At 41.8% G+C, this 15,760-nt stretch overlaps 2 protein-coding genes and 1 long non-coding RNA gene across 3 annotated transcripts in view; 1 reads left to right on the forward strand and 2 right to left on the reverse strand.

Moving 5' to 3' along the window:
* The window catches only part of LOC103377809 (solute carrier family 12 member 9), a 48,276-nt gene extending 42,821 nt beyond the window's left edge, over window positions 1-5,455 (reverse strand). Inside the window, exons 1-4 of the mRNA XM_008308772.3 lie at window positions 5,394-5,455; window positions 3,586-4,535; window positions 1,039-1,173; window positions 382-519 (exon numbers count right to left, since the gene is read on the reverse strand). Coding sequence (XP_008306994.1) covers window positions 382-519; window positions 1,039-1,173; window positions 3,586-3,832 — 520 coding nt within the window. The 5' untranslated portion in view covers window positions 3,833-4,535; window positions 5,394-5,455. The remainder of the gene's footprint in view (window positions 1-381; window positions 520-1,038; window positions 1,174-3,585; window positions 4,536-5,393) is intronic.
* Window positions 5,456-5,551: 96 nt separating this feature from the next.
* Window positions 5,552-10,899, forward strand: LOC107988496 (uncharacterized). The gene is made up of 5 exons (XM_017032031.2): window positions 5,552-5,954; window positions 6,411-6,465; window positions 6,560-6,631; window positions 6,728-6,970; window positions 7,628-10,899. Exons 1-5 carry the CDS (start codon window positions 5,586-5,588, stop codon window positions 8,098-8,100), a joined length of 1,212 nt encoding a protein of 403 aa, XP_016887520.2. The 5' UTR covers window positions 5,552-5,585; the 3' UTR covers window positions 8,101-10,899.
* LOC103377811 (uncharacterized) overlaps window positions 5,804-15,760 on the reverse strand; it is a 44,311-nt gene continuing 34,354 nt past the window's right edge. The window contains exons 2-3 of the long non-coding RNA XR_003049521.1: window positions 6,570-6,597; window positions 5,804-5,938 (exon numbers count right to left, since the gene is read on the reverse strand). This is a non-coding gene — a long non-coding RNA (uncharacterized LOC103377811). The remainder of the gene's footprint in view (window positions 5,939-6,569; window positions 6,598-15,760) is intronic.

The following is a 15,760-nucleotide window of genomic DNA, read 5'->3' on the forward strand; positions in this document are numbered from 1 at the left end:
ACTTAAATTTCTGAATAGGAGCTTCTTCTCCTCAGATGAATTCTATTAGAGTCAGGCCAAGTACGCAGCTGCTTGGATGAAACCTTTGTTTGGCTCCATAAACCTGTCGTCTGTTTAGCCTTTAGCCATTTTTCTAGTCACAGTTCATGTCCTTGTCTCAACCTGGGTCAGGAGTGCCAGGGTCAGCTACAAATGACCACGTGTCAATACCTCATTAAACCACACAACGGCTTTCCCGAGTGGAACCATCTAATAATTCTGATTTGTCCTTTTCAAACTACGTATTCATTACTTTAAAATGTGCAAAAAAAAATCCATACATTTACAATATTTTCAACCATCATTTAGTAGCATTTCACAAGATGTTGAGATATAACTTACCCTCAGGTAACCCAAAGGTACCCACAACAGCCTCAACCAGACCCAGCACATAGAGGGCGCTGCCGCACACGTTAGCGAGGAAGAACATGATCCCGATACTGCCGCCAAACTCTGGACCCAGTGCTCGACTGATCATGTCTGAGTGAAGTTAAGGTGGAATCGACAATTGTTAAGTTGGAATTTGTGTGAGAAAACCAGGTGTACGTTAGTATAAAAGAATTATGGTCTCCATTTTTTCTTCCTCAACTGGAAAACTTACTTATATATATAGTGGAAATCTGCCATTTTAAAACGAAAGATCAATCATTTCTAATTATGCTGATTAACAAAAGATTTTAATAAGTTTTTTTTTTTCAGATATACATTAACAAATAGTCTGGACTTCAGAGTTGTTTTAATAAGTTTTTTTTCAGATATATATTAACAAATAGTCTGGACTTCAGAGTTGTTTGTCAGATTTTTGGCAGGAAGTCCCGGAGTCAACCTCTGAGCCAAGGAGTGTCAGTTAATAAAAAACTTCAGCCCCAGTCATTGCCTCTGAGAACAAAGTGATATTTGTGTCTGAAGACGGCACCAAAGAGTGTGAGCTCTGTGTTACTGTGGCGAGCAGTAATGAGGTTAGAGATGTGGCTGTCACGTGACACGACCAGAGGATACAGTACGCTCCGCCAGCATCCAGGGCTCCATTGGTGGAGATGGCACACACAGAGAGCACGGTCATACAGATGATAAAGTAGGCGACCAGGAACATGGCGATGGCTTGGTACAGTCCAGACTGGCCCACCACGAACCCTGGTGGAAGATGAGACAGATACAGATACATTTGCTGTACCACAGTGATATACACAGATAACAACAACCAGCTCAACAACTCAGACTGAACCACAGGCTGAAATCAGCAAACTCTTTTTCACACTGTTCATAGTTGAAATGAAGGTGGCAGCCTGCCAGTACAAAAGAGGGGGTTGGGACAGAACTTTCCAGTTGTTCTGAGAGAAGAACTGAAATTACTGCTGGAAAATGCTGGACTTGTCTCTGTGTAACAAAGACAAGAAGCAAACAAAGACCAAAATGAAAGCTAACAGGTTATTTACGTGGATGAAGAAGAGATTTTAAATGCTGGGGGAAAAGTTACTGGGCAGCATTTGTACAGTTACAAAAGATGACATGTGATTGTAACTCTTTCTGAAACTAAATTTTAGTTATTATTTCACATATTCTGTGGTTTTGAAGGCTGGTATAATAACTGAGGTTTCACATCCACAATTGCTGTTATTTCTTTTTTTAGTGATGTGAAACCTGGCAGTCAGAGAACAGCACGCAGTCAGTCATCACCTGCAAGATCTTGGTAGTTAAAGGTGTATATAAAAAACTGAAAGTAAATGTGGTTAATTATTCTTCCTCTAAAAGATGAAAAACAGATTTTCTCTGAAGTAAAAGTAAAAATATAAATTCTAGCTTGGTAGTTAAAGGTGTATATAAAAAGTAAATGAAAGTAAATGTGGTTAATTATTCTACCTCTAAAAGATGAAAAACAGATTTCCTTTGAAGTAAAAGTAAAAATATAAATTCTATATTATGATAAAAACTCTTTATGATTGATCACCTAACTTTCTGAGTAGCTGTAGGTATACACATGTGGATATGTGTGTGTGTATGTGTGTGTGTCCGTCCTCAGAGCAGCAGCTGACATCTCACGGGACTGTGAGGCAGGAGCAGGGGAGTTTGAAAACAACTTAGTACAACAGGGGGATTCAAAACTGTTACGGGAGTGAAGTCAAACATACGGTACTTGCTACGGTACCGACTACTCTGCTGTTGTTTGGGATGTTAATACTTTTACTTAGGCCTAATTTCTGATGTAAACATAGTAAGTTTTAAGCCAGTGCTTCCCAACCATTTTTGAGTCACTGCATTAGAAAAGTCCCACTACGCAGCAAAACAAAAATACCACCAAAGTTTTAGTCAGTGTGAAACGCAGAAAAACTGGATATACTGGCAGGAATTGAAGAAAGACACACACGAAGATCTTCCTCAATCAGCCAATATGTTTTTAGTTCTGTAGCCAACTATTGCCACCTAGTGGATCAGTATTTAATTGTTCTACCTGTCTTCACTGATTTAGGTGGTAGAAACACAGATGAACCATGAGATTTACTCCAATACAAAGAAAGAGGTCATCCAGGTTGTACTGCAGTTTTGAGTTACAGACCGACGTGATGATCTGACAGTACTTGCAACTATATAGTAAATCCACATCTAAATATATACCATATAACCAGATTCTATGCTTGCAAACAATGGACCTATTTTTTCTCAATTCACCCGAGTAGTGATGCATGACCCAAGGATTGACCTTAACCTTCACAAAAATTGATTTCAGGGCAATTAATAAAAGAATGTTCACCCTTTACAACACATAGGGTGTGACTACGGTATCAGTCTATTAAAAAAAACAGGACATGTTTTCTTGAATGAATTCTTTTACATTAGCTGACAGACTAAAATAAATAATGTGGAAGTGGAAACTTCCCAGGAGAAATCCATTTTCCAAGGTACTTCACACCAAGGTCTACGTCCATCCATTCTCACCCAAAACAACAAGTGAAACAGAACTGACGTAAATCGGTTTATAGTCAGATGTGACTGAAAAGGTCAGATTTATGCCATAAAGCTCAGAACACATGAAAGCCTGAGAAACTCTGCGCTGAACTGGGTTTGTGATCTGAGGATGAAATGAGAGACGCCTTTGTCCTCACAGGAATTAGAAGCATCAAATTGCACATGTGATTTTTGTGCTGTGTACTTTAAAAATACTCTCTATTGTTTTTTTTAAAAAAAAACTTATGATCATGTTCATGTGTTGATAACCTGTTTTTTTTTTTAAATAAACTTATGATCATGTTCATGTGTTGATTTCGCTTTTAGCCTTTACATTGTTCTGTTTAACAGATCATACTTTAGGTGTATTATTATTACTATTTCATTACTTTTGTTTTTCACTCTTAATTATCCTTAGCATGCCATAACAATTAAAATAATTGTAGTTAATGATTTTTTTTGCGTCATTGAGATGTCTCTCAAATAATCCTGTGAATAATGTAAATATTTCCTTCTTCTGTCTGTGCTAAGAAGCTCTTCCTTCATAATAAATGATATTTGTATGAACCAACAAGGTTTTTTTTTGTTGTTTTTTTTGCTCACCTATTCGTAGGAAGACCACCACACTGAACATGGACAGCAGCGTGGGGATGACCACACCAAAGAAGGTGGACAGTTTTTGAGTCTGCTGCTGCTGCTGCTGCAGATGCAGAAGTCCTGACCTCTGCCTCCTGGAGCTGGGTCTCCGCGGCTGCTGCTCCGGTGACCGACCCGCCGACGGTGAGCGCAGCTCGGGCTCACTGACGCTGGCGGAGAGCCTGTAGTGGAGCAGCGGTGTCCGTTCCGACATCGTGAGAGCTTCTTCTTTTCTTCATACACCGCGTTCTTCGACTCTCCACAACAGCCCCCAACGATTGACTGCACAAGTGCCTGTACAGCTCTCTCCAAGAGTTATTCAAGCATTTATCAGTGCCGTGTGATAAATACGACAAAACATTAACCTCCCTGGCTGCATAGCTCAGCTAGAAGTGTTTTCCGTTGCGGCAAAATAACTTAAATTAAAAATATAAATATTAATAAAAAGCATTTAAAAAAACAGTACCCTCCACAAGGGCTATAAAATCTCAGTTTCCATCACGTTGGCCGCTAAAGTTGACAAGTTGTCAGTTCAGGCAGATTTCCTCGTCGGACTTTAGCGTAGAGCATCATGTGACGCAAAACAGTTAAGCTACAGTATCCATTACAAACAACTTCCGTTTTTTACTTTCAGTGTAAAGGTCACTGAATTGAAACGCATTCCCTATTTTCCTTGTTAAAGGGGGGTGGGCGAGGTAAAGAATGTGAGCGAAAGGAAGAAAGTGTGTTATGCCGGAAATGAGTGGAAACAACCTCGTGTATTACATTTTGCCAAACAAGTAAAACAGTTTCCGGTATTAGCTAGTCTATTGATACTGCTTGACACGTTGGTCCTCATTTGTTTTCAGCCTGTTGAATTTCGTCATGTGACCACGTTGTCTGCGCCAATTACAGCCCGAGATGACTTCGGCCACCTGCTTCAAGGGGAAAAGACAATATAATGGAACACGTGGTTTCATTCCACATCTTAGTCATTACGAATTTAATGATTAACCCACCAGCCACAGCAAAAAGCTTTACAGTTTTGATTTAGTTTGACATTCTCCGTGTCACTAACAGCACATTTTCTAAACTATTTCGACTCACGAACAAAGTGGACGTTCTCTACATCCGTTTTATGATCTAAAGCATTCCTTTGTCGAACTCTGTAATTCTTATATCAACTGTAAAAGCACAAAGTGAATTAATTAGAAATATACTGTAAAGTGTTTCACCTTCGCCCAAAACCCATGTTGCAGTTTTCGTAAGCCACCTGCAGAGGGTGGTGTGGTCTCTCTACTGACTAATTGTAGACGGTCATAAGAAATGTTAAAGTATGTGATTCAAAATAATTTTATAAGAGAATGGACGAGGGTTTTTTAGCTGTTGGACTATAGGGACTGTATATATTAGATTTTATTATGTATATATTACGTGTCTGTGTTATTGTGTGCGTGTGTGTGAGCAGAACATTTGAAGTGGTGTGTCTGTATGGGAAGAGCCATCACCATGGCAACCCCAAGCTTTGAGTACTTTATGTGACGCAGCTCTCTCTCTTTCTCTTTCTCTCTCTCCCTATGCTTTCTCTGTTATACACAATAGTGAGCAGGGAACAGGGACGGGGGGATGTGTTGGGAGGAAGGTAGGGAACAGGGACGGGGGGATGTGTTGGTCTGTGCATCCTGTGTCTGCGTGATTTCAGTGTGTTTAAGGACATTATGTTTTATGAAAAAGTGCCACTCTGGGATGTCTCGTCTTATTGACATATCCTTCATCCTGTCAGCAAACAGGATTACCTTCACAGTAAGATGACGCATCTGTGCCGTTTGAGATTGTTGGATTGTTGATGTTTCACACCTAAGCTGGCCTTGACTTCTGGAGGAAGAAGCAGAGTGGTGTTAGAAAATTCAGGATGTAAACAACAGCCAGTGGAGTTTAACCCATTTTTTTAAGCTGAAATGGCACCTTAAACAGGCAGTGGACTTTTGATGGACATGGAAAAGACTTACAGAGCGAAGGATGGAGAAAATGACACTGATTATTTTCAGCCGGCCTCCGAGTGTCCAGCTTGTCTGCAGGAATATGATGTGGTCCTGATCCTGCCGTGCTCTCACACCATGTGTTGTCAGTGCATAGCCGCAGGAGAGACAAAGAGCTCAGTGCGTCTCCTCCACCTCAGTCAGCCGGTCTGCTCCGTGATGTGCCCCTGCTGTCGACATCCTGTTGAGCTGCCATCCAGTACCTGGTCGTCTGCCACTTCCTGTTTACCTAAACACCCCACGCTGAGTCCTGCACGCATCACTAAGGAGCCAGGCAGAGAGGAGGGAAAATCTGGAAAGGACTTTCAGCACAGAGAGGTGAGGGCTTTAAAAACTGAGAAGAGAAATACATTTTAACATTTCAGTGTGTCCTTTAAAACTGCACTTATTTATAAGCACGATTCCTAATGCTGAAATGACAAAAAACAAGGAATCAAAGCACAATTTTTACCATGTGACATGTATCAAATTTAGAATTTTACAGTAAATTTCTACTCTTCATATGCCTATGTAGTACTACAGCATTACTAACAAATGACTGCTCGTGATGTTGAGCACCTTAGCAACAAACATTTTTTAAGATGATTTATAAAACATAAAGTGAAACAAATATATTAGTTATTAGGAGAAAAACATAACCTCAGAGAAGACCCATGGGTTCTCTGGATTTATGTATTTATTTTCTGTTGTCTTAAGTCATTTTCCTGCACTTTAAACAACAAAACATCATGTTATCTAACTTGACAAATTGCATCTCTGCTGCTGTATTGACAGGGACCAACACACTGCAGGGACTCAGCTGAAGAACCCACACACAGCTGTTCACATGGTGAGATGATGATATACTAACGGTTCCAGTTACAAATACAACACGTAATTATCATATTGTGCAAAATTTGTTTCGCTCTCCTCGTTTGACCCAGGACATCCTACCTGCTGCCCAGTAGATGGCGCTGTGGACCTAGAAGAGAAAGAGATGATGCAGTCTGTCTTTGGTAAGGACTGCTTGACGTTTCAAGTCTCCTAAACTAAACAGATCATATTTTGAATCATAATAAAGTGACATGCAGTATTTGTCTGCTCTGTTTCAGGACTGGACTTTGCTCTGAATCCTTCAACTGCTTCCACATCCCTCAGTGTCTCCAAAAGCTCCCTCACTGTCACCTACCAAGGACCGCCTCTCACAACTCCATGCAACAAGGTCAGGAGGTCAAAGGTGACCTCTGACCCCAAGGTCCCATTGGGGCTTCCGCAGGTGTGTGGAGACGTCATCGTTGCTCGGGGGCAGTACTACTGGGAGGTGGATGTGTGTAACAGCTCCGTGTACAGAATTGGTAAGGAAATCACTTAGGTTGGAGTGGGGGTTTGAATGCCAGTGTGTTTACTGCTTCAAGAAATGAGTCAGCAAGACAAACACACACACACACACACGTCCTAAAATAACAACATATGTGGTCAATACTGCCAACAAGTGCTTAAAGTATTGACGTACAAGTTGTTCTCTGGTTTATGTACCATAGATCCTAGTTCTAGAGTCCAGGGAGAAGGACTTTGCAGTTTTTTTCTTTCACCAAAGTTTGGAAAAAAAAGTTTGGATTTCAACTCAACGATTTATGACTTCCCAAAGAACAAATACACCTTTAGATGCTGTAAAAACAGTTTTTGGAGCTTTTTAATTTCCCATTCATCTAAACAACCTTAATGTTCACAGTTTTAAAGAGCTTTATATAAAAAATATCTTGTTAAGAGTTAAATAAACCAGCAGAAGAAAAACTAAGATGGAAATGAAGACATACACTGTTTTCCACAAAAATGTAAACTAAAGAAAATAAATATGTATATTTCATATGGGCTCAGATAGAACCCACACAATGACTATGTCATACATACAGCGTTACTACTCTGTTTTTTAATAAATAATACTATTTCTATCTTATAGTTAACTGTTGTTCCATAAACATAACACCTGTATGTACGTGTCTTTGTCTCAGGTGTGATCTCAGTGGACGGTTCAGTTGGATGGTGGCTGGAGCGGCAGGGCAGCTCTTTCTGTGCAGTCTACGATGGGAGCAGGGAGCCGCTCCACACTGTCCCTCCTCACATCAAAAACCTCGGAGTCTTCCTCAACATCGGAGGTGGAGTTCTGAGCTTTCACAACACCGTGACCCAGGAGCATCTGGCCACGCTTCCCACCCGCTTTGGTGCTGCTGGTGTGCTCCCAGCTTTCGGACTGGGCCAGGGTTGTCTGAGGATACGCTGCTGCCTGCCTCCTCCATCACACGTCTTCTGCAGCAAGGACTCAACCTACAGGGGGCCTCGTATTTCAGACGACAGCCAGTGGCCATGGGAGATAGCGTTTAAGCCTGTGAGGAGTGTCATTCAGAGGTTTGAGCAGATGGCGGTAACAGACTCTGCCCTTGTGTCCAGTTTTGGACCGTGCTCTTCCAGCGGGGGGGTTCTATGACAACACTCCTCTTTTGAAGGGAGCATCAAAAATCTACCCACTGCTGCTCCGAGTGGTTTGATCTCTGTGTCTCAAGTGGAGGGTTTTTTTTTATTTAGAAGGAACTCTTGTTATATCTTTTTACTCTCTGTGTGACCCCAGTCCTGCAATTGACTCTTTCTCCCCAGGACATAAGCCTTTTTCTCAGGCCAGCAACCCCCACTGGTTTGGGCTTGCGTCAGAAAGAGTGCTCCATAATGTGAAGTGTGAAGAAACGGTGGCTCTTAGCAGCAGGGCCCCTTGATTTGTCTCTGTGTGACGGTTGTCAGACAGCGGGGGTCCTACAGTAGTACCACGCACGTTCTTGTAAGTGTGTATGTGGGCGCTAGCATTTGCTCAGGACCTCATGCATTTTGGTGTGTGAACAATGTACAAGCGGCAGGGGTCGAGGTGGCGAAGGGTGAGTACAGTGACACAGTCCATGTTGACAAAGAGCAGCCAGAACAGGTGGTAACACACGTTTATCCCACGGCCTTCCTTCGCCAAGGACAGTAGGACTGGCCTTTACTGACCCTTTGAAAAACCCCAGGAATCCATGACACTTCAAAAGAACAACAGAGAACAGAAGGACGGCGAGGAGAAAGAGGACACAGCATGCATGAATGAAAGACAGCAGGTAATAAACTGGTTAAAAAGGGAAAAGGAAGGGATAAAGAAATGGGCAGAGGAAGGGATTTGCAACAGCATTCATTCCAAAAGTCATGAATACACCAACTATCACAGGTCACACATCTGAGAGCACTTCTGAGCTACTAGCTGCGGCCTTTTTGACATTACCCTAAAGTGATGAATATGAATTACTCGTCTTGGCCCGTTAAATTCTGATGGTGGAACGTTTTGTTTCCATTCAGAATTGTGGCGAAATAAATTGCTGTTTTAATATCTCGATTTGCTAAGGTTTTCCTTGGCAACTAAGACCTTGTCTTGTGTCTATTCGTCATTCGCTTTTAGCTCCACACACCCCTGTTTTTCGCGTGTCGGGCACAGACTCAATTGGAGCGATTCTGGCAACAGGGATGGTGAGAATATAAACTTTTTCCTCATTTTCTCCCCAATCCTCAGGGCTCCAGACCCCATTATGTAGAACCACTGGTGCCGAGGATTATTTATACTTGGCACCAGTGACGTTCATATTCACTCCGCCTGTGACCTCCTATGATTGAGAATTGCAAGGCTCAGTGAAGAAATTATCCTGTCGCAATCTGTCTGTGTTGTTGTCAGTGTGACCTTGCCTTTCAGTGTGTGCTGCCACAGGAGTATTGAGGCTGCAGTTAGTCTTTTTGTTTCCATGTCCAGAATGGAAGGCGGAAGGAGCGAGGGCTAGCATTCGTGGATAAAACTTACTTGCTAACTGCTAACATGGCCAAAAGCTGAAGGTGGGATATCAGCAACAATTTTTAAATAAATGATCTTTTGCACAGAGAAGTGTACTTCACATCACACTGTTACTTTCCAGACAGTCAGTGTTGTCAGCAGCCGAGGTCTGCTGAGGTCGAACATATGTATTTTTATTAATAATAACACCTTCCATCTTTGTGACAGTTCTTTTGGAACCCATTTACTAGCATGGAGCGAGACCAACATTCTCTGGTCATGTGGTCCACACGTGCCAACTGTGTGAGCTCCATGTAGTACAACACAGTTTCCACTCCAGTTGGTGGTGGACCTGTTTGATCTAATATGCACTTGTGGAACGCTAGACTGATTTTATTACGAATGGCACTGCGACCGTGTACGGCTGAGCAGCTCACAGCAGACATGGAACATGGAAAATATGAATCAGGCCTCGTGCCTGTCATAGTCTGACAACTTCAACTCCAGATCTTACTGTAAGGCAAAAGAGATCCACACAATGTGAAGATCCTTTTCAAATGCTCTCTCTCTCTCTCTGTCCCTCCCTCTCTCTCTCCAACCCACATGTAGAAAATGTGTGTGGAAGCTATTTGACTCTTGTAAACACAGACAAACTGAGAAATTGAGGAGATTTAAATACACAGAGGACGGATAATGTCTCTGTGGGTTTGTTTACATTATACGCTTTTTCAAGCATGGTCTTTGTGATAAGTGTTAAGCTTGGAAAAAATTCTTCAATTCAATATGATATTTATTTCCACACTATACTGCACTGTACGTTTCATTCTTGTCTTTATATATTTAAAAATGAGTTACTTGTATTTTGTTTATGTGTTTTATTTGTTTTAAGTGTTAAAATGTGCCAAATAAACTCTTGTTGCTTTTACGCCTTTAGCCCATGACTCTGTGAAAGGCCGACAGACAATGCAAGGTAAACTGATGATTTTTTTTTTCTAAATTCTTAAACTTAACATATTGTTTTCTTTATGCACGGTGCAATCTGAGAGAACATTTACTGGCGCAGCAGCTGTTTGGGCCATAGCCAGGTGGTTTGTGATGTTCGTCTGTCCAAGGTCCCAAAGGTCACAAACAGGGAGCAGCGTTTTCAGTCCTTAGTCTTTACGCACAAAGACTTTTCCTGACTGGTCTATTTTTCTCTTTTTACCATTGTGGACGTTGAAAGGTCTAAATTATTTCCTACGTAGCACTGACAAACATTGTTTGGAATTGCACGACAATTCTCTCTGGGGAGTAAGTGTGGTAACCCACAGCCTATTCTTTGTTGCAACTATTCAACCTTTGTTGGGTGCTCCTTTTATACTGAAAAATTACCCAGCAATGATCAGTTAACCTGGTCATTTTGAGTGTGCTGCAAGAATCAATTCAAAAATTAAATTACATTTTTTTTGTTTTAAAAAAAGAAGAACAAGTTTAACTCTGAATTATTAGTTGAAGAAAAATAATGTTTTATTTGTTGAAATAAAAAGATTTTAGGAAGCTATAAAAAACATTGCAGTTACCAAATGCACCAGCCTTATTTATCAGTCTGACTATTGATTATACGTTATTGATAAAACACATACATGAAAGATTAGACAAAGGTACACGTTAACAATATGTAATAATATGTAATGTGATAATTCTAATAAAGGTGACTATAAAACTCACAATCTCCAGGTAGGGTGTAAATAAGAAGATCATTTCCAGGACATTAGTCAAGGTTTGATGAAAAACGTGTCGCTGCACATTTCTCTGCAAACAAAAGCAGACCTTGTGGTGGCAAATGATACGCAAAGTCTTCAGCCAGAGAGCACACAGGTGTCAAAATAAACTGGTGCATTTGGAGCTCGCTCCTGCCTGCTAATTGCCTGCAGTAATGACTGTCACACTCTCATCATCATCATCATCATCAGCCTCTCTCTCTCTCTCTCTCTGAAGTTTCGGCCGTGTCTGTAAAGCCCCTGCAGTTAGTATGAATAAACATAGCGCTCTCTGCAAGACTCCTCTCCCTGCATTTGCATGCAGAGAGGAAAGACCCACTCACTCCTGTCCTTTCTTCCCCCTTCTGTGAATTAGCTTTTCAACTGCCCCGCACCACCTCTTATTACCATCATCATCAGTATCAGCATAACAGTGGCTGCAATTCCAGCTTCATGTGCTTTGAAAGAAGATGTTTTGTTGCTTTGTCATATTGAGGAGGAGGGGGCGGCAGTTTTCCTCCAGCTACATCCTGCCTTTAACGCAAGGCTCCCCAACCACTGGGTCGGGGACCAGTACAGGAGCACAGATCATGTGGCATGGGGCCAAAGAATGAATAAAAAGTTACTTTATTTTATTTTATGTATTTAACAAAATAAGTTAAAAAAACTTTGCTGGAAAGCATTGGTAAAAAAGAGAAGATTCCAGAACTGTAAATGCCAGAACATTATAATATTTATATAATGTACGTATTGTTTTATAATAATAATAATAATATATGGTAACTTTATTGTGTTTTGTTAGGCATTTGATGCCACTTCACACACACATCCCTGCTGTTGGGCATGTGTATGTAAGAGAGAGAGAGAGAGAGAGAGAGAGGGAGAGAGAGAGAGACTGTAAGTGAATGAATAAGAGCTACTTCACTTCCCCTTGATCTGTTCATCTCTGGCGTAAAAGATCATTTTCCAGCAGCTTCTCATAATGAGTCGCCTCCCTCAGATGTCTGCGCATGATATAAACTAAAAAACACAGAATGCACACAAAGACGGCCTCTGCATGCACTGTTGGAATGGAATGCAATGGGAAATGCTCAATTACCGGCAGAGAATTTGTACCTACAAAGTCTGCATGGGCAGACAAAAGATAATATGACGCAGAGTGCCCAGGTAAAAAAAAAAAAGACCCCTCCTCTAATAAATCATAGGAGATAATAAAATTCCAGATTATGACAGATGTTGTTTGATTAAAGGTATAGTTATCATTTCTAAACAAATAACACACTGAACCCACGAGAACACCCACAAGAGACTGTGTGTAAAAAAAGAGCCAGTAGGTGGCAGTAAATAGACTGTGTGTAAAAAAAAGAGCCAGTAGGTGGCAGTAAATACAACTCAGCATTTAATCAATCGATCAAATTCAGCATTTTCTTTAACTGTGCCTCAGTGGTTCAACTGCCCTGATTTGTTAATCACTTTCCCCCTTTTTCAATGACAATGGTAGTAATTACAGTGTTTCAAATAGAATTCAGAAAAAGTTTGGAAATCACTGCCTCAGTATAATGTGTGAAGTCACTTGTAAAAAAAATAATAGGTAAAAAATATTTTCCTTAAAGACAGGTTGTCGATTGTCTCTCATTAAAACAAAAAGAAACTGTCACCTTTATGTTTCCACCGAAGGACAAATTAGAAAAACATATATTCAGCAGCACAGAACAGGCAGCTCTATTAGAAACGGAGGAGGTGGTGCAGTGGAGGGGGGGGGGGGGGGCAACAAACAGGATGCGGTTCCACTGTGTGTGTGTGTGTGTGTGTACGTTAGCGCGCACATACGGACCGGTCTGGAGAGTGTGGTGGAGGGTGTGTGTGTGAGTGTGTGTGTGTGTGTGTGTGTGTGTGTGTGTGTGTTGGCAATGACCCGCAAACCGCTGCCGTCTGACAGACTGCAGCAAATACACAGACAGAGAAAGGGGGGGGGGCGGGGGGGTGAAAGTGTACTGTATTTTAACATGCGCCAGTACACATAGATACACACAAACTGTAAAGGTGTGTGTGTTAGAGCCACGTCCTTCAGTTTGGTCACATTTGGCTTCAGTAAAACCTGCGTGTCCTTCCACTAACGCGCCAAAGACGCGCCTCTCGCTGCGCTCTGACTCAGGCTACTGTCTGAAATACGGTCGTAGAATGATTGTATCTGTGTAGAGAAATATGGAACGGTTCCTAATTTTTAAAAAAAACTGCACAGCCTTACTTTCATTTATTTATGTGCGCAGCACGACCAAAAGTTTCCATTACGATTCTGCTTCATCTGTACTTTATCAATCCAGAAATCGATCAGTGATTATTCACTGAGTTACTGTTTATCGTCAGGCGTAAATAAGCGCAGAGAACGCGTGATACTGTCAACATATTTTGCCTTGGAGGAACGGGCAGCTCTAAAATCCATGACTAAATTCGATGTTTGTTCGTATGAGTAAAAGCAAACGTTATGACACAACAACTTAGAAAATCCTCTAATCTCCACATTATTCAATTTGGCGCGGATTTAATACATGTGTCATTGATATGGTTAGAAAACAGCGCCAGCTTCTCCAAAGGGCCAGACGCAAATGTGCGTAATGGGAGCAGCGTCGATGTCGGATGCTGATTAAATGATGGCCTCGTGAGCAGGAAAAAGTTTGGTATCGTGCTTTTTATTTTTCATCAACCGCTGAGTCATGGAATAGGAGACAGAAACCAAACATACACACGGGGCTGTTCCAATACACAGCTGCGCCATCGTGTTCCAATGGAGCTAATAAGTGAACTGTGGCTTTGTGTTAGCTCCAATAGACACTCTCTCCTCCAGTCTGCCTGCGCAGAAGAAAGGCGTCGCTTATCACTCCATGATGAAGTGCAAACAGCCCATCATTGACTGCTATTGTCGGGGGAGGACGGGGACGCGTGAAGCCCCACACCCGGATGGAAGTGGCCCCCGCAGGTCACATAATGTGACACATTCATAAAAACGACACCTTGCCCTCACACCTTGACCCGCACTTTTGGCACAATGCCAATTAGATTTGGCACGTCTTTACGCACATGTCTAGTACAAAAACACACACGGTTTGGAGTTTATTGTTTGGACTGGGTAGTTTAAATTCAGATGTAATGAGTGTGTAATTTCTTCTGTCTCTGGGTGATTATCACAGTGGAATCCACAGACTTGAAATGGGACTAAGTGCAGAATTATGACCATTTAATTGTCTCTGTAAATGCACCACGTCATCTTGATCATTCTGAGACAGAGCTTAGACAGAGGACAGCACGTACAGGAAGCCCAGAAACATTATTATCCTCATTTCAGATTATTATGATCAAAAGCCAAATCAGTCTCTCATTTACTCCAAACATTTCAGCCATATAATAACCCTGACCCCTTCCAAACCCCTGAAATAAATCACCCCGCGGACCACTACGGTAATGTAAACTTGAACGGCAGAGCATTTGTCCTGGTCCCCCCGGGACCCCTATGAGGAACTGGATTGTTGCTCAACTCACTCTGTTTTGTTTAGTGGGAACGTTTCCCAGATCCAAATAGGCTCTAATAAATTTCACTGGTTGTTGATGTTGTGAAGCACCACAATGGCCACAGTGAGATTTGAAAGATTTGGACTTGAATTGCTGTTGGCACCCGAATCCATGCGAGGGGCCCAACAAATTTGACCAAGTCCTAATATATGGGTCTTGAAGCAGACTCAACTTAAGGTAAGGTTCTCTAACACGCCAAGGGAAACACTCTGAGGTCTGCGAGTGGACAAAGGTCTGCAGATGGCCCGGACAAATTGAAATGAGTTGCTTTGAGGTATTCCAACTATTTTCATTTGTTTCTGTTAAGTCACTTAGGTCTGGGCTCCAGGAGCACTTGAAAAAATAGACGGTGCAGCCAGCCACGGCTGCAGACACTTGCACATTCCTTACTGTACATGATGTGGAGATTCACACTTTCTCCCCGTAGGACCACAGATGTTCTCCACTGCCTGAGCTCACTGTGGCAACAACCACACTGAAGCCATCCTGTGGCACAGAGAGGATCAAAAGTTTAGGCTACAGGAGGCCATATGGTACAAATAACCAAGCTGGCAAAGTTTGGTGGCGTGAAGTAATGGGCTCAGACTGTCAATGGAAAACCATTCTGATCCGACATGTCGACTTCTGCTGCACTTTCATACTTTCAGGTAAGTGAAAACTCGTTAAAGTAAAATAAAATAAAAATATTTTCTGCCAATGAAAATTGAATATACAACTATGTGACTTCACCTTAATGGTATTTTACAGCAACTTGGAAATTATTAAATAAATACGACGGATTGTAAAATTTAAAAAATAAAATAAATACAATAGTGCTCTTTTGTTAATTGTGATGTGTATTACAGCAGCATTCTCACAGTAATAACAACCTTTTCCTGTGAATTGATAGAGGAAAGTCATTTCCCTCTCCATCGGTCGCAACCAACCCCCGGCCCTCCCATCAACCCCCCCCCCCCCCCCCCCCCCCCCCCCCCCACCCCCCCCCCCCCCCCTCCTCCCCC

The sequence above is a fragment of the Cynoglossus semilaevis genome, chromosome 4 (assembly GCF_000523025.1).
Source record: "Cynoglossus semilaevis isolate Cse_v1.0 chromosome 4, Cse_v1.0, whole genome shotgun sequence".
NCBI lineage: Eukaryota > Metazoa > Chordata > Actinopteri > Pleuronectiformes > Cynoglossidae > Cynoglossus > Cynoglossus semilaevis.

What these genes read in the sequence shown, in the direction of transcription:
- LOC107988496 (XM_017032031.2), top strand. Translation starts at nt 5,586, where the DNA reads ATGGACATGGAAAAGACTTACAGAGCGAAGGATGGAGAAAATGACACT. An exon ending in CACACACAGCTGTTCACATG is followed by an intron (nt 6,466 to 6,559) that starts GTGAGATGATGA and finishes CGTTTGACCCAG; the next exon opens with GACATCCTACCTGCTGCCCA. An exon ending in CAGCTCCGTGTACAGAATTG is followed by an intron (nt 6,971 to 7,627) that starts GTAAGGAAATCA and finishes TCTTTGTCTCAG; the next exon opens with GTGTGATCTCAGTGGACGGT.